We start from the raw sequence: 17,152 nt of genomic DNA, 5'->3' as shown, positions 1-17,152 counted from the left end.
TCTATCTCATATCAGTTCACCTGTAGTCCGACTCGAAATGTCGCCCCGTGCCCCAACGCTGGCCTTTCAAGCCCACTCTCTACAAATATTATTGTGAGGGACTTTCCGTATGCGAGCCCAACGTCGATGTCGGGCCGTTAAAGATTTTGTGTCCCTACAATTGGCGCCGTCTGTGGGAAAGGCTTGCGCGTTGGCACGAGTGGCACATGAGTCAGCCCTCTCGTAAACAGAGTTCCACGAGATTTTCTCATCTCCAGCGGCGTGCAGCTGTTGCTCCGCCGTGAGCTTCGTCTAGGGGCTACGCCTTGCACTGACGACGTAGCGGACAGCTCTAGGGGCTTGCGGCCTCGAGCCAACTCCTCCCTCCCTGGCCTAGGGGCTGACCTTCGAAAAATAAATCAGTGCAGAGAAAAGAGTACAAAAAGAACTCTTACAAGTAACGGACAGAACCAAGGCCTTGCATGGTCCCCGGACCCAAGCCTATGGGGAAACCGAGTACAAAGAGGACATCTTACAAGTAACGGACAGAACCAAGGCCTTGCATGGTCCTCGGACCCAAGCCTATGGGGAAACCAAGTACAAAAAGAACTCTTACAAGTAACGGACAAAACCAAGGCCTTGCATGGTCCCCGGACCCAAGCCTATGGGGAAACCGAGTACAAATAGGACATCTTAAAAGTAATGGACAGAACCAAGGCCTTGCATGGTCCTCGGACCCAAGCCTATGGGGAAACCAAGTACAAAAAGAACTCTTACAAGTAACGGACAGAACCAAGGCCTTGCATGGTCCCCGGACCCAAGCCTATGGGGAAACCGAGTACAAAGAGGACATCTTAAAAGTAATGGACAGAACCAAGGCCTTGCATGGTCCCCGGACCCAAGCCTATGGGGAAACCGAGTACAAAGAGGACATCTTAAAAGTAATGGACAGAACCAAGGCCTTGCATGGTCCTCGGACCCAAGCCTATGGGGAAACCAAGTACAAAAAGAACTCTTACAAGTAACGGACAGAACCAAGGCCTTGCATGGTCCCCGGACCCAAGCCTATGGGGAAACCGAGTACAAAGAGGACATCTTAAAAGTAATGGACAGAACCAAGGCCTTGCATGGTCCTCGGACCCAAGCCTATGGGGAAACCAAGTACAAAAAGAACTCTTACAAGTAACGGACAGAACCAAGGCCTTGCATGGTCCCCGGACCCAAGCCTATGGGGAAACCGAGTACAAAGAGGACATCTTAAAAGTAATGGACAGAACCAAGGCCTTGCATGGTCCTCGGACCCAAGCCTATGGGGAAACCAAGTACAAAAAGAACTCTTACAAGTAACGGACAGAACCAAGGCCTTGCATGGTCCCCGGACCCAAGCCTATGGGGAAACCGAGTACAAAGAGGACATCTTAAAAGTAATGGACAGAACCAAGGCCTTGCATGGTCCTCGGACCCAAGCCTATGGGGAAACCAAGTACAAAAAGAACTCTTACAAGTAACGGACAGAACCAAGGCCTTGCATGGTCCCCGGACCCAAGCCTATGGGGAAACCGAGTACAAAGAGGACATCTTAAAAGTAATGGACAGAACTAAGGCCTTGCATGGTCCTCGGACCCAAGCCTTTGGGGAAACCAAGTACAAAAAGAACTCTTACAAGTAACGGACAGAACCAAGGCCTTGCATGGTCCCCGGACCCAAGCCTATGGGGAAACCGAGTACAAAGAGGACATCTTAAAAGTAATGGACAGAACCAAGGCCTTGCATGGTCCTCGGACCCAAGCTTATGGGGAAACCAAGTACAAAAAGAACTCTTACAAGTAACGGACAGAACCAAGGCCTTGCATGGTCCCCGGACCCAAGCCTATGGGGAAACCGAGTACAAAGAGGACATCTTAAAAGTAATGGACAGAACCAAGGCCTTGCATGGTCCCCGGACCCAAGCCTATGGGGAAACCGAGTACAAAGAGGACATCTTAAAAGTAATGGACAGAACCAAGGCCTTGCATGGTCCTCGAACCCAAGCCTATGGGGAAACCAAGTACAAAAAGAACTCTTACAAGTAACGGACAGAACCAAGGCCTTGCATGGTCCCCGGACCCAAGCCTATGGGGAAACCGAGTACAAAGAGGACATCTTAAAAGTAATGGACAGAACCAAGACCTTGCATGGTCCTCGGACCCAAGCCTATGGGGAAACCAAGTACAAAAAGAACTCTTACAAGTAACGGACAGAACCAAGGCCTTGCATGGTCCCCGGACCCAAGCCTATGGGGAAACCGAGTACAAAGAGGACATCTTAAAAGTAATGGACAGAACCAAGGCCTTGCATGGTCCTCGGACCCAAGCCTATGGGGAAACCAAGTACAAAAAGAACTCTTACAAGTAACGGACAGAACCAAGGCCTTGCATGGTCCCCGGACCCAAGCCTATGGGGAAACCGAGTACAAAGAGGACATCTTAAAAGTAATGGACAGAACCAAGGCCTTGCATGGTCCTCGGACCCAAGCCTATGGGGAAACCAAGTACAAAAAGAACTCTTACAAGTAACGGACAGAACCAAGGCCTTGCATGGTCCCCGGACCCAAGCCTATGGGGAAACCGAGTACAAAGAGGACATCTTAAAAGTAATGGACAGAACCAAGGCCTTGCATGGTCCTCGGACCCAAGCCTATGGGGAAACCAAGTACAAAGATGAAGACATCACCGGAACCCCCTATATCCCAGTCGATGGCTCAGATGGATTGCTTAGAAATCATCAGCCTTGGACGATATTCACGCGCTTATCACAGAATATCCAACTGGTATCTCGGTTAGTTTTCTTAAGTTTCATTTATTATGAATCATCAATGTAATGCCTGGTATGATCGATAAATTGGAGTTAGTTGAATTATGCTTCAAGTCATACGGCCCTAAGTACTCTTGAAGAAACGTACACAGAGGGCACACCCATTCAAGAAACAGTGTGGTCAAAGAAACAGTGCTCAAAACAAGTAAAGAAATTTCCATTCTTATCATGAAGAAGAGATAGTATAGTGTACAAGGAAAAGCTGAAATCAGCCTACGTCGAAGCCTACTACATAAGCAAGAAAAAGAAAAATACAAGAAAGCTGTAGAAAGCCGAGGAGGTATGTCGGAGGAGAGGTTGGCTACAGCTCCGAGACCTTATTCTTCCCCCGCATCTTTGCCTGCCCATAACTCAGGCAGCCAAAGAGACCCAACTTGAACCTGACACCGTTGAAGAAAAGGTGTAGGGAGTTGGAGGTGGTGAGGCTTTCTTTAAATATACGCCCACCGCAAAGCAGAGGCGCTGATGGAGGAAAACCCTTCTTCTGCCGCACCAAAACTCTGGCATGGACAGAACCTGCTTCGGATTTTGACTAAAAGAGGGGAAGATTCCTTTCCCTCTCGGTGGAGATGGAGTGCTCTCCTGAACTTGTGCTTCCTGTGCCCATACCTTGCTGTTATAAGCCTCATGAAGACACGGCGCTTCCGCGGCGGAGGAAGTTCTTTATTCCCAACCCTCGCCTTCAACATGTTGTGCCAAGAAAGGAGGACTCCGGATATGGGAGGCGTGATGTAAGAGAAAGCTAAAAGAAGGGGTGTATATATAAAGCAACCTTTTTCTCCCTCCTATTTATTTGAAAAGACAAGACGATGTCAGTCAACTCACGCGGCGTCCCAAGGAGCACTACAGACAAAGTGGTCTTGGCTCAACTTCCAACGTCAACTGCAACTAAGAGACTCGAGGGGCCTCGTAAAGGCGCGCCTCGATCCTTGGGACGTCAGTGAAATACCGCATGGCCAGAGGCTGCAGAAATATCTTTCAATCTGCGGGTCCATTGGATTCGCGGCCCAGGCCCGCTTTGCGTGGAGGCCCAGGGACACCCTGTTCGGCACCTAAGGCTTGCATGGTCCTCGGACTCAAGCTAAAAGGGAAAACCAAGTACTGATGCAGACATTGGTCTTGGACAGAACCTAAGGCTTGCATGGTCCTCGGACTCAAGCTAAAAGGGAAAACCAAGTACTGATGCAGACATTGGTCTTGGACAGAACCTAAGGCTTGCATGGTCCTCGGACTCAAGCTAAAAGGGAAAACCTAGTACCGGTAAAGACCCAAGTCTCGGACTCAAGCCTAAGAGAAAAGTCAAGTGCATAAGATAAAACGCATAAGTCCTGAACAAAGCCCAGGTTTTGCAAAGTCCTCGGACTCAGGCTTCTTGGGAAATCAATTGCCTTAATGAAGAAATTTTTCGGCTTAAATAATGGAAAGGGTTAGAGCTTGTGCGTCATGGAGATGGCAGAGCAACCTAATGATCGTCAACCTACGGAGGCCATTCATCCGATGGGTAACATGTCCTCGGAAAAATACTTCTCACACCATATCGAGCATTCAACACCCATCACTGCTAACTTTAAGATAAGTCTCATTCTTCGCTGGTCAGATTGTTATGTTGAATAGTAATCTCTTTAAAGTTATCGTGGCATTTTTTTTTTTTTTTTTTTTTTTTATTATCAAGGATTACTTTAGCCTTAGTTATTATTGATTGAAATGCTATATTATTATGCCGATCAGCGCTTTCACACTTGTTAAAATATATAAACAAGACATAAGAAATAAAGTAACACTGACTTTTATTAATATGAAAATTTGTTACAACGTACAAAGAAGGGCTTAAACAAGCCTATACAAAAAATGAACTGTTAAAACAGTAACAATATCCGTAATACAAATAAGTAAACCATCAGGTGCCTTCTGTGTTCGCCTTCAAAGTCTTTCTGAAATCTATGCCTCGGTACTGCTCATATCAGGAGAAGATCCTTATACAAAAATAATGACGGAGAAGGAAGACGAATTGGAAGACATGGAAGCACTTCAGCAAGCTCTTGTTACTGAAGAATGCAAGGGAAAAAGAAGATGGAGGACATGAGCGGGAAGGAGGAGAAGAAGAGTGAAGCAATGAAAAGAAAGTAAAAGGAGCAAAAGAGGGAGAAGGGGAGCCTTATTAGGTATGCTCGTGAGAGAGCAGATGGAGATGACAAGGGAAGTTTTCGACTCAGTCACACCAGAAGTGGGGTGTGACGAATCCCTGCTTCGGATTTTGGCTAAAAGAATGGGGAGGCAAATCTTAAGCCTCCGCCATCCTTGCCCAGACCGAGCCATCTCGAGTTTTGTTGGGACATGGCGTTTCTGGGAAAGGAGGGATTTGTTCATGGTGGATTACTGTGAAATAAGTATTATAGAAGTGGGCGTAACCGGAAGGAGGAAATGGACTCTGGGAAGAACGTGAGGGATTCTGATATGAAAAGGTCACCTCCTGTCTTCTCTCTTTATATAGGGGACGAAGAAGAGGGTATGTGACACATTCGGACCCTCAGGGAAATCCAGAGTATGACGCGTCGTTTCGCTCTCCCTCACCATCAGTAACCGTTACATCTGGAAGGTCTCGTAAATGGTAAGGGATTAAAGGCACGTTGCGGATAACCACGCGGCATAACGGCAACGTACGTAAATCCAGGAAAAACGGCTCGTAGACCGGCGCAGCCCTCGTGGAGGTGAAGAGTCACCAACGTGGATCAAGGGCCGAATTAAATGAGCCGCAATTAAAGCTCGCAATTACCGAAACCCACCTCTCCAACCAGGACGTTGGACAGCAGGGTTTCAAGGGGCTATTGTGGGGGCCAAGAGTCTATGGGCCCGGCTTGCTCGCTTATAGGGAGTCCACAGGCCCCCAAACTAAAGGAGGCCAGGGCCCAAGCCCAAAAACAGTGAGCCCGATGTGGTTCAAGGGCACGTCCGAGGACCGCTCCGTCCTCGGAAAGCCCAGAACCCCATTAACGAAAATGGGATGCAGGCAGACTTGAAAGATCAGAAAATATCTCACGGAAATAGTCCTTAATACCCTTCATTGACATGACACCGCCCCAAACAGATCCGGATTTTTAGGCTTTATGGACCATCTCCCACAACTCAGGGATTAGACTGATGGGACAGATATCTGCCCCGGAAAGATCGACCCTACACGTGGACGAAGGACAACGAACGCAAGCGAGTATAAAAGAGAATGTTATGTGACCAAGAAAGAGGCCTCCATCGAGCTTCTGGAAAAAGGCTTGAAGAAAGAGAATGTCTGGATAATACACGCCGGACACCACGTAAAAACCCTTCGACGGGTAACCGGGGACAGCGCCAACGCTCCTCGGACATGATCCGAGGAGCCAAATCCTCCTAGAAACAAGATTGATGGGCCTGAATATCCAGCCCAAAGCTCTATCTCATATCAGTTCACCTGTAGTCCGACTCGAAATGTCGCCCCGTGCCCCAACGCTGGCCTTTCAAGCCCACTCTCTACAAATATTATTGTGAGGGACTTTCCGTGTGCGAGCCCAACGTCGATGTCGGGCCGTTAAAGATTTTGTGTCCCTACATAACCTATCTTCTTTTCTTTAAAAAAAATCATATTAGGAAATTTACATATGAATAATTTCTTCAATCGATAATATAATGAGTTGGAGGAAAATTACTCCAAACCAATTTAGAATTAAATTTTTTTCGTATAAATTTCTTCTTCTTTCAATTATTATTATTTAAATTAAATAAATATTTACAAGAATGTTCAAAGATTATATTTTTTTTCATCTTCTTCATGTATGTTTTTTTATAAATTATTAAGTTTTTTTTATATCAAGCAAGGGTTCAAATGAGGTTAAACCATGACTTGTCAATTAATTTTTTTATATATATACTTAAATTGTATATATATAATAAAATTTTCATTCCTTAGCAACAAAATATGTGTGGCCCAATGGTTTGGGATTTGGACATGACCAATAATGAATTTTCATTCAATTGTTTTTAAAAATTTGATACTTAAATTTAATATATATATATATATATATATATATATTTGGGATTTGGACATGACCAATCATGACGTGTCATTCAATTGTTTTCATAAATTTGATACCTAAATTTAATATATTTATATATGTGTGTATTAAATTTTTCATTCCTTAGCAACAAAATATATGTGCCCCAATGATTTAGGATTTGGACATGGTCAAGACACTAATTAGTTTTTTGATGTAAGCAAAGATACAACCCCAAATTGTTTATTTGAAAATAAAAGATTTTATCAATTTAGTTAACTGGAACCCACAACTCTTAGCTTATTTAAAATTGTTGGTTAAAAGCTTTTGTTGTTTTATGTGGCATTATTTTATAATATCTACTTTCTTATCCAAATTAGTATGTAAGTTATCTGAAAAATTAATTTTAAACTAAATGTTAATTATAGAATTTTTTTACGTTTTTTAACACACTGTAAATATCCTCATAATTTAAAGGGTTAGTCACCCCCTAATTTTTTAATTTTGATACTAATTTAGATGGTATGAAACATATTTGCAAATGCTTAGAAAATGTAAGATAAATAGTTATAATTAACTCTATATTTTGACTATTTTATTGCTACAATATCCATAGTCTTATACATACATAATACATTACAATATTCTATCATCTTGTTAATCTTTTATGCATGTGTCATTCACAAGATTGGTAATCTAATAATTTGTAAGCTCATAAACGAAAATAATTTTATATCTAATTACCTCAAATAATATAATTTTAACTATTAATTATTTATTATTAGTATAAATTTGTGAATGAGTAAAAAATTTGAGTAGTAGTGTTTATTATATATGGAAGATTAATATCTTAATTAAGTAGCTTGCGAATGAGCTCAAGCTTACTTGATAGGAAAATAACCTAAACTTAAAAATGTAGTATAGTTTAGTGACGAGCTTAAACTCGACTCATGTTTGAAATAAAATTAAATAAACAATTTTGAATTTTTAATATTTTGCTCCATTTATAGCCTATCCATTGCATTATAATCTTTTTTTATTATTATTTTATTTTAAATGGAGTTTATGTTATTTGTTTATATGCAACTTTTCACAACTTCAATTTTCTTAAATATAATTGTACTTTTATTCTAGTTTAATGTAATACACCATGGCGTCTATGTGCAATGGGGCTACCTGATGAATAATAGTCAATTAATCATATAAGACTATTTTCCACCTTGACTGCTTGACATGATGTCGCGAGCAGTGACGAACTTGACAGTAAAAATAAAAATTATGAATTTGTTGAGTCTTTGTTGAGGATTTATTTATTTTTTTTTTTTTTTCTAATTATTCAAAGCAATATTAGATACACAAAATTTTTACTTTTATTTTTTTAAAGCAATATGAGAAAATCTTCTTCCACACTTTTCCATTCTCTTCCCCCACTTCACTTCTCTTATTATAAATAAAGCCCTTCTCAACAAAGGCAAAGAGCTCTTATTGAGAAGAATACTTGGCCCCAAAAAAAAAAATTTGACCATGAACAACTGATCAAACTCTCTCCCTCCATCACACTCATGATTGCCATTTTAAATCTAAGAACATCATCAATGAACTTGTATTGGTGTACAATTTTATGACTAGATTAATAATTTTTGTTTGTACCATTTATTATCCGAACTTAATCTTTTTGGATTTGATTTCTTTGATAGGCCTAAAAGTGTTATTGATCACAACATACATGGAACCCACTTGTCAGTGAAAGAAATGTTATATAAGACGGGCTCATATGAAAATTTTTCAAGTTATAGATCTGTTGTAATTGATGACACTTTTAAAACATGTCACTGAGAGAGCTCTTGTATAGAACGTAAGCAGGAGATACTTTCTCCTATAACTCAAACTTGCAAATATGGCAAATTCCTTCCCAATCTCTATTTCTCTCTCTCTCTCTCTCTCTCTCTCTCTCTCCAACTCCATTCTCTATTTTTGGCCCTAATATTCAGCAAAATCAACCAGCCACCTGCCACCCTATCTAGAAGCACGTCAAGACTTCTTTCAAGTAGTATAGTATGGTGATAGCGCGTAGATCTCCATATTATTAAGCCAGAAATTAAAATTTGCTTCTTAATTTTTCACCACCAACACATTATTAATTCGGGTCATTGTTTCCCATTATTCTAATAATTGAAACTGAAGGAGAGAAGGCAACAATGTAATTTCTTGGTGGCACTACTTAAAAAAATAATAAATATAATACAGATTTTTCACATGCTACTTCATCAATTGCTTCTTTAGCTAATCAGACTTATTCAACAGACTTAATAGCACCCCACCACTAAGACAAGTAGCTACAACACCAAGAGATGCTTCAGTTGAGACATGGAATCCTGTAGAAAGAGTTGAGAAGAAAATATTTAATTTTGGAATAGAAATTATAAAAGAGTACACGTAGAACAAGGTGATAAAATTAATAAATGCTCACCAAAAAAATCCAAGATCATCTTACATCCAATAAAGCCCAGTACGATGCCAATTGCCGGCTGATAGAAAGCAAAGGAAGAAATGTGGGTTTTTGTTTGTCTAAATTTGAATATATCAACCAAAAACTATACACGCTGCAAAATTTTCAAGTAGATAGTGAAAAAAGTAAGAATTCATTAAGCATGGAATTTAAAACCAAATCTAGCACAATAAAAATGAAAATGTTGGTCTTAATAACAGCTAGTACAGGCAAATCATATCCTTTTTTGGTAAGCAATATGCAAGCAAATCCTAGTTAGACTCAACCACTCAGGGACTGGTAGCATAGTTGCCTCACCCGAGTTTCTTTGTTGTATAGCTGCTTCAGATAATAGAGACAAATATTAAAACTGATAGTTCTATTTTCCTACTATGAGGCTGTTAGTCTTACAAGATTCATGGTGCACCAGTTCCACCAGTTTGCAAGAAGCAGAGAAACCTTAGCAATAGAGGGAAATGGGGAAACAACAGCAGTGCCAATAAAGAACCATGAAATAAGCATACAACAGACTCTTTAAGTTTTAATTATGTCAAATGGCTCAAACACTCAGTTCATATTGCCTCATAACAAGTTGGTGAATATTTGAAAAGAGCATGTCTGTCGAAAAGATTGCAAATTTAGTTAAGAGCAAGTCAGCTTTTTACCTGTAAATACTCCAAGTCTGACATACCCTCAGAAATCAGAGTGTAAAGCGATCTCAAACCTACAGTGTAAGAAGATACAGTCAACTAGTTATATTTAATATGAACGCAATCACCTTCAGCAATATATAGTAAAATGACCATTATCAATATTTGACATAAATTTTAGATCATGTAATTATCTTCTGATACAAATGCATATTTTTTTCCTCCATAACCAACTCCAAAATGCAATCGAAATGCATCTTTGATACATCAAGCAGTTGTATAAAAGTAGCTCATAAGGGAACTCTAAATCAACAAAAAAAAATTACCATAAAGATGTGGAAATGAAATTAAACTGCAGATTAAAATGTCATATCCATAAACAGGCTTCCAGATCACTGATGGCCAGTGTTGTATATTTATAATTACCAAAGTTCTTAATCACCAAAAACTTGTTATCATGGTATGATAATAAGTAAAAAGAGATCCAGGAACACAGTGCATGCAATTTGTACACACACCTCAACTCAATTTTAACAGGAACAATCAGTTTTAGAGATATTAATAGCACTTACAAGGACTACCAAAAGTAACAAGAATTACCTAAGATCGCAAAGAGATTAGAAGTAAAAACTATGAAAGGATCCCGTGTTACACCAAAGACTGCAGGTATTGAGTCAACCTAAAGAAAATAAGCGCTGTATCAACATCTCCATCACAAAATGCCAGTCTCTAAATAAATACATATGCCTGACAGTATTAAGAAACTGGGAAAACCTACTGCAAATGCTATGTCACTGAGCTCAATAACTGCTACCGTGAGAAGTAAAGGAGTGGCCTGCCCAAAATGTGTGACACCTGTTAGAAATCAAGTAAAATTAATTTAAGATGGTAAAGAACTTTAAATCTCTGAGAAACAAAAAATGCTACTTGCTGATCCAGGGTTAAATTTTAACCCGTCCCTTGCAGCTTTAAACAGTTGTATCCTATGTATGTTGAATATATGACACACTAATGTTACTTACTTTCCAGACACCACCCTGACTTGTTATAAAACGATTGCCATCATAACTAGCTGCAAGGAACAAAAAGGAATGAGACTTTAGAGCAGAAAGATCAATTAGTACAGAGCCAATCAGCTTTAAGGCATTAAAAAACATGACAACTCCATTCTGAAGCTGCCTAAAGAATGCTTCCATCATGTGTATATTGTTTTTAACTACTAAAGATGGAACACTATATCAATGCAGTAACAGTGCTCATGCTCCAGATTATGAGTGTGTCAAAAACAGGAGAAGCAACATTGTTTGGGTGTTTGCTCTCTAGTTATAAAAGGCAATAAAAAATTAGTGGCATAAAATTAGTCAGAGGAAATAACCCATTCAATGCAACCAATCCTTTGTCCAATGTGTATTGTAAAAATCAGATGATGGAGGCACCTGATCATACTTTAAAAAGTGCAAGAAAAGTATATAAATACCCCAATAACTAAGATGTCCTTATTTCACATTTTGACAGAAGAAAAAAGAGGTAATCAGATTTATAAGCAAGCCTACAAATTAGGCTAATCTAGGTTCAACATTTTTACACAAGTAGAGTTCAAATTGAGCCAAGAGCAGCCCTGACTAACGACTCAGCCCCAGAAAGTAAGAAGATCCCTGTTGAGTACCAGCCTAGAAAAATATATATAAAGCAATGGTAATAGTCCGATTAAGAATTCAGAAGGAAAGAAATATACAGCAGAACATTACCTGTGACAGGGATAAATCTTTGGCATGTCTTCACCACAAAGTTGTCGGATAGGTCACTATCATCTTCTTCACTGGTAAATAGCTATCAAAAGATCACAAACATTTTAAGTCACTAGACATTTAATCTTCAAGAATCACCTCTTGCATGAGACCTTCCTTTCTTTTCGAATAAAATTATTGTTAGCAATATGGTTAAATGATTAAATTCACCTTTACTTAAGCTTTTGGGACAATCTATAATTTATCATAGTGTCAAAGTAGGTGGTAATGAGTTCGAACCCTACCTCCACACTACCTCCCATTTAAAAAGTTAAAAATCCCACGTATTGGGCCCCATTTATTAAGGGGGAATCTAGGCTCACATGCGAAAAGGAGTGTTAGAATAATGGTTAAATGATTAAATCCACCATTACCTAACAACTTAAGCTTTAAAGACCAAACAAGTGGAAGAGAAGGTTTTCCAAGCACTATTATGTCTTTGGTTTCTATTTTGGATATTGACCCGCACCCACATGGAACATGGTTCAACCATTGCAGCTTGACTTACTGGCCAAGGGTGGAGACAATATTGCTCTACTTTACCTTCAGTCTGTACTAAGTTTATACTTGTGAGGGACTATTTTGCAATGATTTAGTATAATTAGGTAACAGAAGTTTCCCCTCAAACCAAGAGAGGAGGCAGGGGGAAGAAGTTTCCACATCTACGATACAATTGAAATAGAAGCATCTGAGCTACTAATTCTTGATCAGTTCTTTGTACTCATCATATTGACTCTGACACCAAAAAAAAATCCATTACAGACCAAAAACTAGTAACTTCTCAAACTCTTTCTTTGGGTATGGGAATGGGGGAACCACAGAAAATGGATAGATTACATTTAAAATTTGCTACATCCTTTCAGAAGAGAAGATTTAACCTTAAATGAGGAGTATAGGAGAATTGAAGCCAGTAGTAGGTTCACTGCCTCGAATCTCTAAAACAACAGGAAAAAAAAAAATTCATAAAGAGCACGTAGAATAGAAAAGGCCACTATCAAAAACACATGTACAAGTGTATGCAGGCAACAGGAACAGCTAGACACTTACCTGAAGGGTGGCCGCTCCAAGGAGTATCAACGTCAAACGAAAGACCACAGCACCAACAATACCATATGAAAGTACCCGATTCTATACCTCCAGAAAATAGAATTTGTCATTGCCAGAAATTGATATATAAAGGTGGGGGGGGAGGGGAACATATATATATTAACATACTTATATAAAATTTGAGAACCCAAGGACCATAAGGTAAAACAATCCAAATTTTATTAGAGGAACAAAAATTTGTGCCTCACCTGATACATAATTGGCACTTTAAAGTACTTGAATATCAAAACAAAGACAAACAGATTGTCCACTGACAAACTTTGTTCCAATATATACCTGCACATAGTCCATAATGGTCATTGTGAAGGAAATAATCCAAGCATAAAGAACAAAACCCAGTTCAAGTGAGCAGAAGAAGAAGATAAAATGAACTGAGTCAAAAATATAATATAAACCATGAAGTCAGAAAAAACAAATTTTAAGAACTGTTCAAACTCAAAACTATAATAATAGATGATAACATTACAAACCATGCTCATGTTCTCCAACTTATATTGGTCTTAAGACATCCCTCCTCAGAGGAACAATATGCAATGTTGGCAACAGTTCAGATTTGTGTAGTTTGACTAATTTACTAGTGCTTTATCCTACTAAGAACCATAAAGAACAGTAGAGGGAGGGAGGCTGACTTAAGTGAAGAATAAATGAAGGCCTCCAGAAGAAATCAGACTTGTATCAATAGCAAGCTTCACCTCCAAGGCGTTTATTTTCTCACATGTTTGAACTTCACAAGATGCATATCATTTTCTCATTCAGGTTCCATTAAAAATTAAAGGTAACAATATAGAGAGCTTTGGAATAACCTTCATATTTAAAATTAATGCCCAAGAGTTTGGAACTGCATAGCGCTGCTCGAATCACAAACAATAATCTCAGATAACACATATCACCGAGTCCAAGAGTTGATGTTTATAATTTGAACAGGAACTGTTATCGCCAAAGAAAGATGTCTGCCGGATATTTAAGCATGTAAATAGTCATGGTACTTATGCAGACATGAGAGCTCTAGAAGCATAGATTTTAGCTTTGGCAATATCAATTCCTTAGCTTGACTTGCCTACTGCGATTTGTAATTGATATACAGATTTTAGCTTTATTAACAAACATTAGCTGTGTTATGAACTTTCTATTTGTTGTTGAAAAGCATCTATGATGCAAAATTCAGCATACCCAGCAAAAAACTCAGTGGCCTTGCCAACTCCATCTTTCAAACCCAAACCAATGCCAAATGCCACTGCAGTGCACACCTATAAAATTAATGAATTAAATGAAATTGCTCAAGATGATGACAGAATCAATAGATCCCAGTAATCAAAATAAGCTCAGGGCGAGAGGGTGCTCACACACAAGGCAACAGTTCTAACAGAGGAGGTATACTCATGCGCCTGAGTTGTTTCTAAATGACTGGCCGAAGAAGAAGTGTCAGATGTCTCTGTGTTGACAATGTCATCATATGATTGAGAATTGATTCTCTTGCTTTCTGCGGATTCATTCCACCAATACTTAAATTCTATTAAACTACAGCACCAAATTACATCAATATATCTTGCAGATAAGCAGAGCAACAAAATTTGAAATGTGTACAATTGTCGGATATGACATGGAAAATACCATAGATGGTAATACTTTTTATTAAATTCAATTATAAGGTTGATTTATTGAATTTTTTTATTATTTTATTATATTACATATATAATCTGAACAAAATCATCAATGCAGCACATTGTAAAGCTGTTAGACATTAAATGAATTAACACAAATTACACAACTTCATTCTGGCATTAGAGTACATTGAAATCAAATATTAGAAACTGTCCTCAAATGAGAGAGAGAGAGAGAGAGAGAGAGTATAAGGTTCCAGAACTAAGCGGCCACATTATGAAGCAATTAAAGCAGGTTGGGAAAGTGCAATATCATTTCTTTTTGCAAAATGCCCTTACGAGTTACGCCTGTAGCATCAGGAAAACAACTGAAAAGCAGTTTTTATGATATGTATCATGAATACTCCCAAAAGATTTTGAAAGTTTTTGCTCTCAAATTTTCAAAATCAAACACAATCAAGTTACACCTAGTATCATCCACCCAATATATATATATATATATATATTTTTTTTTTTTTATTAAATGTGAATTTTGACAAATCCACCGGATTACATTTTCTTCTAATACCTAGAGGATCAAAGATTAATAACTATGTCATTTATTAAATGTTTAAATTTTACTGTCGCTTTTGTAAGACATACCTAGCGGCTAGTGCACAAGGCTCGAGCATTATACACAGGGCCTATAAATTACCCCAATTTGTCATAAATTAGCAAATTAAAAGCAAAAATGTAAAAATATCACAATTCACACACACAGCTTATTTGTTGGAATCCAATTAACACGAAATTTAATAAACTCTTTCAAAGTCACAAATATAGAATTAGAATTAAAAATCAGAGAGTATGTAAAACGTGATCACATGAAATTCACCTGAGGTAGATAAATTATCCTCCTGCTCGGTTCCTCTGGAGCAAGAAATTGGAAAATATTCGGCTCGGCGACAATTATGACCGACTGTAAAATCAAAATTCAAAAGGATTTTTGATAATTAAGACTGTATTGTAATACAAAATACACACGGAGAGAGAGAGAGACCTGTAGGTGTAGAAATGGTGAGAATATGGTGGTGGCTAAGTTGAAGGCGAGTCCATTTGGGTGGGAGCGAAACCCTAGGCATGCCGGGGTGGATTACTGAAGCTAATCCCATGGTTGATTGAAGCTAGTCTAATCAGATTTACAATTTTTGGTACGAAATTCAAAAGAGGAGCAGGAGAAGGAGTGAGAGTGTTTTTTTTTGGTATAATCTTATCCTCTCGAATTTTTTTAATTCAGGAGTGTCTTCTTCACGACAGTATTCTATTCAGTACATTGTTATTGTCGTTTGTCCTTTTCTTTTTTCTTTTTTCTTTTTTTTTTTTTTTTTTTTTTTTACAGAATTCGTACCTGTCTAATAGAAGAAAAAAAAAAAATATATATATATATATATATACAATTTTGTCTAAAAATGACTTATATAAGATTGTATATAATTGTATATGTGGTTGCACGATTTTCCTGGCCCAACTGACGTTGGTCCGGCCCTGGTCCAAAGCACAACCCACAATAAATACTTGTAGAGAATGGGTTAAAGAGCTTGGCCTCAATGACACTAGCGGGTCTATTGCATGTAGTATACTGCTTGCAGAAAGAAAAATAAGAACACCAAGAAGGATTCCTCCAGTTTGATTTTATTTATCTTTTTCTCTCTTACAGTTCTCCTAGTTCTGCCCCCCTCTCTTTGAGGGACTTCATTTACATTATATATTCTTCATCTTTTCATCCCAGCCTTACACCTGTTAGCCATCCAAGCATCCACTCGAGCACCTGTCCCATCAGACGCCCTCATCAGACTCTTTGTGAGTTGCAGAGGCCAAGGCGATACTGTTCAGGGGTCTTTTCCTCATTAATGCGGCCAAGAGGGTGGTTGGGGCGCAATTAATGTGGTGGTAGCCTTCAGTGAGATATTTTAAATTTAATTCGTTTTATATGTTGGGGAAGGTGAGCTGAAATGGCTGAGCAGAGTTTCTCGTCTGGCTTCATGATGTCCGAGAACGAATTGCTTCTCGGACGGGTTTCCTTGGAGCTGCTGGGGTTGGTAATGCTGCATAGGAGGCTCCTCCTCGGATAGTAAGCTCCTCGGATGGGCCTGAGTTCGGAATAGCCCATCATTTCTGGGCCGGCCCCCACAGTATAAATTTACAAATTTATTACAATAATTATGTAAATTTACACTGGTACTGTTCATTTTATATTTAGTTGTTTATTATTTCTTTATGTATCTCAAAAATAAAAAAAATAAATAACTAAAGAAGAAGGTGGATGGTAGTTGTTGTATGTGAAAAAATATAAATAATTTAAAAATTCAATAAAAATTGATATTTTAATGAAATGTAATATATACCTTAAAATAGATAATCTTAATGTTGAGTATTTTTAAAAGTTAGTATGTAAAATAGAAAAAGTAAAATCTTGTGCTAAAATAAACAAAAATTTTGAATGTTGTTAGTTTGTTTGGGTTTTTATTCGGTCGAAATAGAGAAATGGCGACAATTAGAAACGTGTGGTCTTCATTGGAATCTATGTGATTGCGATCTCCTAAAAAAACAGAGAATAATGGCTTCTCATCGAGCGGGTCAAGTTCATCAGTTCTCATACATCAAACTACCACTTGAACTAATCTTG

At 38.5% G+C, this 17,152-nt stretch overlaps 1 protein-coding gene across 2 annotated transcripts; it reads right to left on the bottom strand.

Annotated features, from left to right (window-relative positions):
* Positions 1-8,918: 8,918 nt before the first annotated feature.
* Positions 8,919-15,776, bottom strand: LOC126691731 (thylakoid membrane protein TERC, chloroplastic). Of its 2 annotated transcripts, XM_050386834.1 has the most exons (14): positions 15,527-15,775; positions 15,362-15,445; positions 14,230-14,366; positions 14,057-14,133; positions 13,075-13,162; positions 12,827-12,907; positions 12,658-12,714; positions 11,741-11,822; positions 11,015-11,064; positions 10,771-10,827; positions 10,593-10,671; positions 10,008-10,066; positions 9,325-9,382; positions 8,919-9,229 (listed from the first exon to the last, which is right to left on the bottom strand). In XM_050386834.1, the coding sequence occupies exons 1-14, from the start codon at positions 15,636-15,638 to the stop codon at positions 9,138-9,140; spliced, it is 1,113 nt and encodes a 370-aa protein (XP_050242791.1). In that variant the 5' UTR covers positions 15,639-15,775; the 3' UTR covers positions 8,919-9,137. The 2 variants fall into 2 exon arrangements, with proteins under 2 accessions (XP_050242791.1, XP_050242792.1); XM_050386835.1 differs by lacking the exon at positions 8,919-9,229 and having other exon boundaries at positions 9,361-9,457; positions 15,527-15,776.
* Between the last annotated feature and the right edge of the window lie 1,376 nt (positions 15,777-17,152).

Source organism: Quercus robur, chromosome 7 (assembly GCF_932294415.1).
Source record: "Quercus robur chromosome 7, dhQueRobu3.1, whole genome shotgun sequence".
NCBI lineage: Eukaryota > Viridiplantae > Streptophyta > Magnoliopsida > Fagales > Fagaceae > Quercus > Quercus robur.
Note: the sequence above shows the minus strand (reverse complement) of the source record. Positions and strands in the feature narration are given on the sequence as shown.

Bases quoted from the DNA above. Each gene is read 5' to 3' on its own strand.
- LOC126691731 (XM_050386834.1), bottom strand. From the start codon at position 15,638: ATGGGATTAGCTTCAGTAATCCACCCCGGCATGCCTAGGGTTTCGCTC. The intron at 12,908-13,074 runs GTGAGGCACAAA...CTGGAGGTATAG, and splicing joins AAGTGCCAATTATGTATCAG to AATCGGGTACTTTCATATGG. The intron at 10,672-10,770 runs GTAGGTTTTCCC...TATTTTCTTTAG, and splicing joins TCAGTGACATAGCATTTGCA to GTTGACTCAATACCTGCAGT.